Source organism: Heteronotia binoei, chromosome 2 (assembly GCF_032191835.1).
Source record: "Heteronotia binoei isolate CCM8104 ecotype False Entrance Well chromosome 2, APGP_CSIRO_Hbin_v1, whole genome shotgun sequence".
In the NCBI taxonomy this organism is placed as follows: domain Eukaryota; kingdom Metazoa; phylum Chordata; class Lepidosauria; order Squamata; family Gekkonidae; genus Heteronotia; species Heteronotia binoei.
Window position 1 is genome coordinate 65,773,561 of NC_083224.1, and position 12,456 is coordinate 65,786,016.

The 12,456-nt window shown below is 40.5% G+C and overlaps 1 protein-coding gene across 1 annotated transcript in view; it reads right to left on the reverse strand.

The window, feature by feature from the left end:
* Positions 1 to 12,456, reverse strand: part of CAPZA1 (capping actin protein of muscle Z-line subunit alpha 1) — a 41,495-nt gene that overhangs the window by 22,923 nt on the left and 6,116 nt on the right. The window contains exons 2-4 of the mRNA XM_060231228.1: positions 4,079 to 4,142; positions 3,459 to 3,510; positions 2,294 to 2,357 (exon numbers count right to left, since the gene is read on the reverse strand). Coding sequence (XP_060087211.1) covers positions 2,294 to 2,357; positions 3,459 to 3,510; positions 4,079 to 4,142 — 180 coding nt within the window. The remainder of the gene's footprint in view (positions 1 to 2,293; positions 2,358 to 3,458; positions 3,511 to 4,078; positions 4,143 to 12,456) is intronic.

A 12,456-nucleotide genomic window follows, 5' to 3' on the forward strand; every position in this document is an offset into this window, starting at 1 on the left:
AGAAAAATGGCACTGCCAAGTGAAATGTCTTATAAAAAAGATATCTTATGGAATATCACTTCTCTGAAACAGGATCTTGGCTTATTAATGCAGCTAATTAGAAAGCAAATGGGAGCTTTTATGCTGAAAGCTAGTGAACTTTCAAATCTACAGGAGCTGAGTGCTAGAGAGATTCTGATGGCATCTGCGGAATTAGAATGGGAAAGTGATCCGCTCCGAAACGAAAAAAAGAAAACAAAGATGGATCCTTATGGCGCAGTTACAAAACAAGACCGGAAATTAAGATTGAGTGAAGTCATGCTGAGAGGAGGAAATAGCGCTGAATTCTTCCCATTAATGAGAGGGCAGGCCACATTGAGGAGAGAGAAGGTGCATCCTGGCCAGCAAATTAAGATGTGGAAATCTTTCAGGAAGGAGGACTCTTGAACTTTTTCCCTTTCTGTGGATAGTTGGATATGGAACTCTCAATAAGAACTAGCATACGATTTTAAAAGGCAAAATGTGAGGTCTGGGTTACACCAAGTTGGTTTTCTCTGGTATAATACAGATATAGAAACTAAAGGAATCCAAAAGTTTTAAAATTTTGGGAAGGATTCCTGAGTTCTGGTTTTTCTTGTGGGTAAACAAATATGGAATTATTAATAATGAATTGGTATGTGATTTTAAAAGACCAAGGGAGATCTTAAGGAAGGAAGGGTGTTGTTAAAATTTTAGTTAAACATAATTAATTTGGATCAATGCTAAAGAGTGCAGACAACACATTTTTACATAGCAGATTTATTCTTAGTATGTTTATTTGGTGAAATTGCTCATATTGATATAACAGCTGGATTAACTGTTAAAAAGGCAGATAGCACAAATATTTTTTAATTGGTAGATTTGTCTCTACTATGTTCCCTTGGAGAAACTGTTTATATTGAGATAGACAAATTATTATGTTGTATCTTTTTTAATTTATTAAGGATAAAGATACGATTTTTATGTGCTTATTTTAATAAGGATATTGTTAAACCAACAAATTAGTTTGTGCTTTTAACATGGTTAAGCTAAATCAGACAGCTTTGTGTTGAGATGGCCTGACATTTTTTTTAATATATATACATACCTATTTGTTTTCAAGAAGAATTGTTTAGATTTATATTGCTAGTATTAGTTTAGTAAAAATTTTCTATAATGAAAGACAAAGATGGTAAAATATAGGGAAAACTTTCTACTTGCAGGTAGAATGATCTGGGTATTTTATTTGGAGGTAGAATTATAATTGATATATTTGTACTTCTCTCTGTTTCAGTTTTTTTCCACTCTTTCTCCCCCTTTTTTTGTATGTATCTTTGCTTTTGCTCTTTTCTTTTGTAGTTAAAATTAATAAAATTATAAAATCTGAACATTATGGATTGCACAAATATGTTCTGTACATACAGTTCAGTGTAGATGTAGTCAATATCAGTTAAGAATTCCAATAAGCCATTTTCTGAGCACAGTGTTCAAAGAAAAAAACTGTAAAGTAAGTGGTGGTCAAGTTTGCATTCAACTGCAGCTTTCTATTCAGACTTCTGTACAAAGGAGTCTAAACACCTAGTTACTTATAAAGTACTGTCCAGATCCCAAGACGAGGGCTCCGGACTTTGAGGGTTGCCCCAGCTCCTCAGAAGAATAATCTCCACAGGAGTCCTCCTTTGAAGCGCCCAGCACTGGAGAGAGAACCCAAGCAACCAAGAAGCCCGCTTCATGGCTCTCCACAGGAGGGGCCTCAACAGGGGTACTTGGGCCAAGAGAGGGAGGCCAAGAGCCATCTCCAGAAGCAGAGGCGAAAGAGGGGGCCAAAAAGGAGGGAAAAGACTCGAAGGCACTGGGACAAGCCAGTTCCTCCTGGATAGTACAGGGACCGCCCAGGAGGGGTGGGAGGAGGGAGAGCACGTGACATTCTAACCCAGCTGTAACCGATAAGTGTTCAGCCTGAGAGTAGGTTGATTGGTGCAGGAGAAAAGACTGGGAAAAAATGGGGAATAAAAGGGGGGGAGCTGAGGAGACGGGAAGGATATGCTTGAGGAGAAATGAGAGGTCAGGCAAGAGAGAGAGAGAGATATCTTGGCCTGAAGGGTTTCCCCCAAGGCCCGGAGGAGGAAAAATGGTGCCAGTCAACCGCTTCCCCAGGCAATTCTGAGTCTCCACAGAATGGTTTCCAACCCAGTTTCTCAACCTGAATGTCTTTTCACCTGACGAAGGTAGCGAGAGTGGGGGAGAACCTGACAATCACACAATCATCAGAGTGGAGGGAAATGATTTCATTTACCTGGTCATCGTACCCTTCTATCTTCACAGGAGTAAACTGATCCATGTTATACTGAGCAAATGCACTGTCACAAACAGAACATGAATGAGTTAACATTAGATTCTCTGCAGAACCACAATCATTGTCTTAAATTATACAAACTACACCCACCCTTTCAAGCTTTATGGTACGAAAAACTGCCGATTAACAAACCACATAGCTGTGGCCAACATAGATGTTAGCATACAGCACCATCACTAACCTCATGGAATGAACAAAACAGCTTATGTGTCATTATTTAAAGGGTTCTACTGATGGATTAAATATATTTATTTATTATTGCTTTAATTTGCTATCCCACCCTCTCCGCAAGCGGACTCAGGGCGGCTAACAGTCAGTTCAAAACAATTCAGAATACAACTTAAAAACAATAAAACAACAATTAAAATACATAAAATACATTTCATGGTGCTGTTCAAAACTTCTATAGGTGGAATCATAACTTTCTTTCTTCTGATATATACAAATTTATTAGAATAGCTTTTCAATGTTTATAACCAGACAGTACTACTATGGTAAACCAAAACGGAACTTTTCATTTAAATCAACTTGGGCCAGAATGTAAAGAGTTGCTTTAAATACATCTGGGAGGGTTTTAAAAGTTATTCTGTTGAATAGCAGACCTTGATGGCACACCAGTCTGCTTTGGCTTTCAAAAGCAGTTTGCTTGCAGCGTGGGAATGGCTGTTCAAGAAATGCAAATATAAAATGCCTTTGGGCACACAGAATTAGTTGTGTGCATCTTTGTATCATATATCTAATGTCTTTAAGAAGTAAAAACTACATTCTCAGTTATTCTATGCATGTAAAGCAAAAAACATACCTAGTGCCCCTTCCCAACTGATTAATAAATTAAAACAGACAGCAATACCACTTTGGACTCGTGTCCATGTCACCAGGAGAATTGACTAGAGGACCAAATAAGACAGAGCTCTCACAACATTATTGTTAAGAGTAATTCCTACCAGGCAACCACAAGACATAGTGAAATTATAGTACCGTAGTTCTACAGATCATTATGCCACTTAAAGAGAGTTGTAAGCGCATGACACTACTAAGACTGAAGTACTCAGTTCTTTATATCATGCTTTGTTTCTTTTAAAAGAAAAAGAACAGCATTACTTACTGGGCAGCTCCTTCCCGAAGAAGATTGTCATTGTTAAGCAGCAACCGAACATCTAGGAAAATAAATGTCCATAATAAACCACTAATAATTCAGCTGGCTTTAAATTGCATAGATAGAAAAAGAAATTACTAATTTCTAAAACAAAAATAACATGTACAAAGTAATAAAAAACTATTGGTTTTATGTCAGATAAAGAAGCCAGAACTTATCGTTAACTACAAGGAAGCTGGAACACTGAAGGCATACAGAAGAGTATGGTAAGCTTTGCCTGTTAAGACAAGATTGCCACAAATTGTGATTTTTAGGTGCTAGAGCTGCAGGAATGATAATTCTCCAAAAGAACCAAGCTATTTGTTTACCTTTTTATTTCTTGTCTTTCTACCCAACAGAGGCCCAAAGCAGCTTTATATTGTTCTTTTTTCCTCCACGTATTCTGTGAGGCAAGTTAGGCAGAGTGTTGCGACTGATATAAAGTCACCATGGAAGAACATGGATTCAAACCAGAATCTCCCACTGAGTATGTTTGGTGAGCTCTAGGCAATATATTGCATAATATTATCTTCTAACTGGAAACTACAAAATGCAAAACTTGCATGAATAATTTTGTTCTCTTAACTTACCATTAAACACTTCATTGAATTCCCCAGGTGGTGCATGAGTGATGAATTTTGCAGCTATACGGACCTGCACATAAAGGAGGTAAGCATTAATGGACTCCTCTTATTCAGCTATCTCAAACCTATGGCCACAGAACACAAACAGTGGCAATGGATGCTGCTATAGAACAATCAGAGCTTTTTTTCTGCCAGAGCCCACAGGAGCATGCTCTGTCTGGGCTGGCCAGGGCTCCAGATGGCCTGACCCACTGTGCGGCAGCCACATGCTCCCAGACCAGGCGGTGTGGCCTAATAAGCAAATGAGCTCCTGCTGGGCTTTTTCTACAAAAAAAGCACTGAGAATAATCATATACCAAGTCAATCATATCAAGTCAACAGAGGCAATGAATGCTTTGGAGTCTGCATCAAAAGTCCCTGGTGGTTTTATTTAAGATTCATTATTTCTTTTGGCACTAAATAGCAACATGCATCATCAGTAGATTTAGTCAAGTCAGAGATGACATCTTGACTATACATCTACACATGATATTTTGCCCCTCAATCTGGCTTACCACCAATTACTCTCCTTGTAATTTCTACCTATTTTCTTTACTCTTTCTTCGTATTTCTTCAGGCTTGGGTTGTTGCAAGACTAAGTAAAATAAAGATCACCCCCAAAAATAATAGATATAGGCTTGGAACTTTGTGGTATTCCACAAATTTCTACTATTTGCTCCTATATCCAGCAGTGCAGTCTCTTTAAACTACAACATTTGTATTTTAGCTATTATAAAACATAACTCTTTAGCTGCTATGTGCAATGATCTACAATGTTTTACACACTGGTCTATCCTATATTTTTTGTATAACTCTTATATCAATAAAAGTCTTTGAAATTTAAAAAAAAATAGCCAGATGGCCAATTTTTCTAAGTGAAGGGCCTTGTATTTTTAACTGTTGTATGAGTGACGTAATTGGCAGGTGCAATTATTTCAAACCACTTCAGCACTATGATAGGGTATGATGTCAGTGCTCCCTCATTTACAAAATTGGAAAAGAAGTCGTGAAAGGCTGATCACTGTGAGGAAAAACCCCTTAGAGAACATCGTAATCACCACCTTGGTTGTCAGAGCACCTGGAGAAGTAGCTCACACACGTCTGGCCAGAGAGTGTGAGTAAACTTATCCAGGAGCGAAAGGGACTTATGCAGTACTAGCAGCCATAACGCTACGAAGGCACTCAAGACTGCTACAAGAGTGCCCACCAGGAGAACAGAGGGCCTTCCGCCGTTCTGTATGACGTCCATCTCGGCCGTGAAGTGGAGGAGACTGCGCGCCAGGAGCTATCCAGGTGGATGGTTTTGAAGCACTGACCATGGAATCCACCGTGGAGGGCTAACACCACACGCAGCCATTTTCTTGCCAGGCCAGACTCCATTCCAGCGAAGCGAACAGCTCATATACTCGCCAGATGTCACCTGTGGTTGTAGGCAATCGACCCATCCCAGGCATGGCTACTTGCCCAACCACCGTCTTTGTCCAGCGGAACCCAAGACAAAGACTGGTACCAAGAAGAAGACAGAAGAGGAAAACCATCTTCAGCCAGAGCCAAGTTTCTTTGTGTAAACCGGGTGTTACCTTAGATAACAATTTGGCTCTCTATTGTCACCTTTTAGATAAGTGTGATAAACTCAAGCACACCTCCACCCAGTGATTCCCCCCATTCTTCTACAGACTATCCCCTTGGAACATCCCCACCCTGGTCCATTTCAACCTGAAAGTTCACTCAGGTATCCAGGATTCAAGTCTGTTCATTGGTCAGGAATGGGCAACCAATTAGGTGCCACCAAGGAACTTTCTATTGGCCCTCGCAGTAGTCTAGCCCTTATGGTCACTGCCAAGCCTCCCCTTTTTGTGAGGTCATGCATCAGCTGACCACTTTCCTCCTCCCTCGTACCTCCCATCCCCTAAGGGCCCAAGATAGTCCTTATAACCTGTGGACTAGCTACCCACAGGTGTGCTTCTAGCAGTATCCCAATTCCGCTGTCTAGATCCATCCCCGATTCTAAGGCCAAGTTTCGGGTCCCCTCTCCCACTTCCTCGCTCGTCGCCATTGGAGCCTTCCTTGAAGACTACGATCGGTAAATATCGTCCTGTTTGTCTACCCATGTGTTTCCCTAACTCTCTATCTATTTTTCTTAGGACTGTATGTATGATTTTATGAGTATTTTATCTTGTATGGAAACCTATATTTTTCTTGAATAAATTTTAATTGTTTTACTTAATCAGAGTCCCTAATATTTTTAAGCATTAATTTCTGGACATGGAATCCTGTATACACAGGTAAAAGATCCTGATTAAGCCAGGTGCCCACCTGAGAATTCCCCAACCTCGTTTTGAGGGCATTTTGGCTTATATCACACCAGTTTTAAACATTTGCATAGGATCTAATTTATCATAATGTTATACTCTCTTCTTATATTCATGTTCCTATTTTAACAATTTAAGTTCTATTGTGATCCCATGACCCACATTTTACACCTAGAACAGGGTTGTCAAATATGATCTGGGGGCCAAAATCAGCCCATCCAGGACTTTTATCCAGCTAGTGAGCAACCGGTATGAGGCAGCGAAGGCAGGAGGCATTCAGAATCTGAACAAGGTATCTGCAAGTAGCAATCCTTTTTACTATCAGAATTCACCTTTTTGATAAGACTTCTGGTAGCAGTGATGCTCTCTTGCTGCCTTCCAGTAGAAAATATGTACTAATTTAGATCAAAGGCTAATGATTAGGCTAAAAAAACAAAACAAAAAACAAAGCAGGGATTCAGACCATCATATTGTCTGTTCACCTGCTGGGCCTGATATTAGTCGCCTAACCTGTCTAATACTTTCAGCTGACCACCAAATATTTGGCCACAGTCAAATATCAAATATAATCTGAAGCCAATAATTCCATTAAATAGGTAGCAACTTAAAAACAGCATTAGAGCATTGTTTTATTTTTGCAAAGGTGGGTGAGAGAGCTGCTTACCCCCAAGAACTGAAGCAGTCAAGGACAAACTTAAAAGCACAGCAAAGCCTCTCCAGCAGGCAAGGTTGCCAACAAGCTGGTGAAAAAAACACGCTGTCCGTTTAACAGGGGTTTAATGCATGGAAATAATGAGATGATGCTCATCTCTCTGGAAGTGGCTATTTTACTGGAAACTTTACAGCAGCCCAATCTTTAATGGTGAGGGAATTAAAACACACAGAACAGCAATGGGAAGGGCGGGATATAAGTCATAGAATAAATAAATAAATAAAATAAACTGCTAAACAGATCTGGAAAAAAAGGTCAGATGCCTAAGAAACTGCTTGAGCTGCCAAAATTTGGTCAAAAAGAAGAAAGGATTTTGACAGAAATGGAAAAACTTTGTTTAAAACCATCTTTACATTAATTTTTGTTTTCATTATATCTATATTACCAAGGCATCAGAGGGCCACAAAGATGAGGAAGCTTATACATAGAGCAGCTTCCCAAAAATAATACCCTCAATTGTACACTGTATGAAATGTCTATTTTTGGCAATATTCATATAAATCCACATCAGAGAAAAGAAGTACAATGACATTAGGGCACATTGGATTGCATTTAAATGCTAGCTTTCCTAAATGCTTGTGTTAAGTGCTGTAAAGTCACTTCCGACGGGCAACCCTATGAATAGTATCGTCTAGTCCAATCCCCTGCACAATGCAGGAAACCCACAAATACCTCCCCCTAAATTCACAGGATCTTCATCGCTGTAAGATGGCATCTAGCCTCTGTTTAAAAACCTCCAAGGGAGGAGAGCCCACCACCTCCCGAGGAAGCCTGTTACACTGAGGAATCGCTCTAAAGGTCAGGAAGTTCTTCCTAATGTTGAGCCGGAAACTCTTTTGATTTAATTTCAACCCACTGGTTCTGGTCCTACCTTCTGGGGCCACAGAAAACAATTTCATACCATCCTCTATATGATAGCCCTTCAAGTACTTGAAGATGGTGATCATATCACCTCTCAGCCACCTCCTCTCCAGTCTAAACATTCGCAGCTCCTTCAACCTTTCCTCATAGGACGGTCTCCAGACCCCTCACCACCTTCGTCCCCCTCCTCTGGACCAGTTCCAGCTTGTCTATATCCTTCTTAAAATGTGGTGCCTAAAACTGAACACAATACTCCAGGTGAGGTCTTACCAGAGCAGAGATACTATCACATCACGTGATCTGGACACTATACTTCTGTTGATACAGCCCAAAATTGCATTTGCCTTTTTAGCCACCACATCACGCTGTTGACTCCTGTTCAGCGTATTATCCACTAAGTCCCCTAGATCCTTTTTGCACATACTACTGCTAAGACAAGTCTCTCCCATCCGATAACTATGCATGGAATTTTTCCTATCTAAATGCAAAACTTTACATTTATCCCTGTCAAAAATCATTTTATTGGTTTTAGCCTAGTTTTCCAGCCTGTCAAGATCATCCTGTATCCTGTTTCTGTCTTCTACTGTATTTGCAACCCCTCCCAATTTCGTATAATCGGCAAATTTAATAAGCATTCCCTCTATTCCTTCATCCAAATCATTTATAAAGATGTTGAACAAAACAGGTCCCAGGACAGATCTTTGAGGCACTCCACTTGTCACTCTTCTCCAAAAGGTTGAGGAACCATTCACAAGCACTCTTTGGGTGCGATCTGCCAACCAGTTACAGATCCACCTAACGGTAACAGGATCCAAACCAAACCGTTTTACCAACTTGTCAACAAGGATAGTATGTGGAACCTTATCAAAAGCCTTACTGAAATCAAGATAAATGACGTCTACAGCATTCCCCTGATCCAGCAAGGTAGTCACTTTCTCAAAAAAAGAGATCAGGTTAGTCTGACATGACTTGTTCTTGAGAAACCCATGCTGGCTCTTAGTAATCACATCCATTCTTTCTAACTGTTCCAGGACCGACTGATGATTTGTTGTAAAACTTTTCCAGGTATAGACATCAAGCTGACGGGTTGTAGTTACCCGGCTCATCTTTTTTCCCCTTCTTGAAGATGGGGACAACATTCACCTACCTCCAATCTTCCGGCACCTCTCCTGTTCTCCAAGAATTCTCAAAAATAATAGTCAGAGGCTCAGAAATTATATCTGCAAGCTCTTTTAGAAGCCTTGGATGCACTTCATTTGGCCCTGAGGACTTAGTTTCATTTAAAGAAACTAGGTGTTTATGTACTACCCCTATGCTGATCCTAGGTTGGAATTTCAAACCCTCCTTATATGTTCTGTTTTTGCCATGTTGAGCACCGTTTCCCTCAGAAGAGGAGACTGAGGAAAAGTAGGAACTGAGCAGTTCTGCCCTCTCCTCATTACCCATTACAATCTCACTTTCCTGCCCTCGCAATGGGCCTACCATGCATTTGCTCTTTTTCTTACTGAATATAAGAACCCTTTTTTGTTTTTAGCATCTCCAGCCAGCCTAAGCTCATACTGAGCTTTAGCTTTCCTAGCTTCTTCTCTACAAGCACTGGATTAAATGTCCTCCAAAATATTCTACTGTTAACAAGATCTGTCTTGAGCAGATCTTGCAAACTGAGGGCTGTGGCTTCCTTGACTGAGTAAATTCATCTCATGTTGGACCTTCCTTTTTTCCTTGCTGCCTTCAATTTTTCCTAGCATTATTGCCTTATTCAGTGACTCTTGTCTTCTCATAATGCGACCAAAGTACAATAGCCTCAGTTTAGTCCTCTAGGGAGAATTCAGGCTTGATTTGATCTGGAATCCACTTAATACATGAGAAGCATCATGGTCCTGTCTTATACACCAGATGATAGTAAAGCTGGCTGCAAATGTGCAGTAACATACTGCACCATCCACATGACATCATCATTCCCTCCATTTTTCTCCTTTAAAAAACCCCATCATATACATATGACCTGAGTACTCTGCTAGATATATCATCAAGTTTTCACTGTCTTGCAGCTCTAGAACACAGAATGGAACAAAGCACTTTTACTGCCAGCTGGGGAGGAACTGCTACATTTTCAGGTTGTAATACATCTGTGTACATGGGAAAGAAGGAACAGTAGAATATAACTTCCCACCATGACCAAGCTGCCTTTGTTTCTGATTTAAAAAAAAACAAAGGGGTGGGGGGGGGGGGGGAACTGGTCTGAGACAGATTACTAAATGAGTTGTAAAAATACTTCTATCCCATATTTTCTCCATAGACTTTACAGAGCATTTCCTTAGATGGCTGAAAGCCTATTCAAACTATATAGCATGTGCTTTTATTAGAAAGTGCAACAGTAAGTAGCAGACACTCTGGTTGCATTAAAGCTCTGCTGCAAGTACAGTGCTCAGAGGACACATTACTCTGTCTAACAAGGACTAGGATCCATTTCAGCAGAGAGAATACCAGTGGCAATTCAGGATCTACTCCCTCTACCTTGATCATCCTCTGTTACAGTCTTCCTTTTGTGGTGCCCAAAAAGAACAAATTGCCAAAATTAGAAGCTGAAACACAGCCCCTTTTGATCATGCAACTTTTTCAGGTAGTTACTTATAATCAAGTGAATACCAACATATTCCTACACAGAAATATATACTCCAACCAAAGAAATCCTACCAGAGAAACAGAGAGAATCAGAAGGTTTTAAGCTTATCATTTTTGGGACGTTTGTCCTGAAAAACTCAGCTATAGGAGTAGTAAAATAAGTATATATTCCTTCACATACTCTAACCTGTTTTAAATGTTCAACCTTTTCAGCAAACTATTGAAACAACACTCAAGATAAGCTAAGGGCAGTTATATCCCATGCACTAGGAAAAGCAAGGAGAAAATAACCATTTACATCAAGTCATGCATTACATTAGTTTATTTATATTCCACCCATTCCCCTGTAGGGGCTCAGGTTTTACAAAATAAAGGCTTAATAACCATGACTAGAAATAACTAGCAATGCTTTTTGTTAAAATAGAAGGGAGCCCCAGTATGCACAGTATGATAATCAGTACTTTCAGGCTTCCCTGATTATTGTGTCATTTTGACATCTTTAGGTCTCAAATTGTTGATACAGATAGCTTTTGCTTGCCTTCAAGAAGTGTGCACATATTTTTTCCTGGTCCACTGCTGTTATTTCACATTAAATGCAGACTTGCTTTTTCTAAAGGGAAAATGCTCCAGAACAATTTTCAGTTTGATTGTCATGGGTACATGCATGCTACACATATTCAAATACAGCTCAATCCACCAAATGCTGCTTCTTCTCAGCATTTCTTCTTTGAAAGGGTGGGAAGGAGTACCATTTTTCCACACATGCTTCACGAAATTAACAGAAATTCCACAGTCCCTGCAAGACCATGCCAATGAACTCTGATAGTCTGAGAAAGACAGTCCTAAGTAGTTTACAGCTCTAAATAGTTTGACTCACTTGCTCTGCAGTTCTGATTCTGCTGGCTTCTGGCTATGTTCTGGGTGGTATGCTTTGGCCTATCAATGGCCAGTATTGACTTGCAACAGGTGTTTTTATGTGAGAAATCTGCCTTTTAGTCTGTTCCAAACCTCTGCACAACTGATCTCTCCAGTACTATGACTAATTTGTCTCAGCACCCACTATAAGGAAAAGTGTGCATAAGCTAACCATCACTAGCTACACTGCAGGGGTGTCAAACATGCAGCCTGGGGGCTAAATCAGGCCCCCAGAGGGCTCCCATCAGGCCTGCGAGCAACTCACTTTCATCTGCTTCCTTCTGCATCACAACTTGCTTTGCCAGGCTTGCTCAATCACCCAGGAGCTACAAAGCTCCTCCCTTGGGAAGGAAGTGGGAGGAAAGCTAGCTTTTCCAAGCTTTCTCACTTGCACAGCAGAGTTACTGAGCCAAGTCTCTCTTCCTTCTGTTGACTGAGGCACAGCAAGCCAGTGAGGTGGATTAGGTTGAATGTGTGTGTTTGTGTGTGCCCTTTATAAAGGTTATATCTCCCTGAACTGGCATTACTTTTAATGGCACACATAACCCATCCTGACAAGGTAAAAGACCAGCCCTCAAAGCAAATGACTTTGACACCCCTAAGCTACAGGATGGTGGGTTGGGAAGAACGATATTGGTGTGGCAGACTAATATGCAGTGTTGTGTCTTTCACACCTGATCTATATCCAGGGGAAAGATTTTCTGCTCCTGGTTGGTAACCTTGGATTTCCCTTCAAGATGTTATTTGAATCACTTGCTAGAGTCAGCAAAGGCCCTGTGTTGAGCCTTCTTGTTCCTGTGCGGTTCAGAGTACAACAGCAGAATGGTGAGATCTGGCTAATCCCATCATGGAGGGGTAGGAACTTGATGATCGATACTTTTTGGTGCAGCATCCCCCTTTTTGGTGCAGCAGCTAAAATG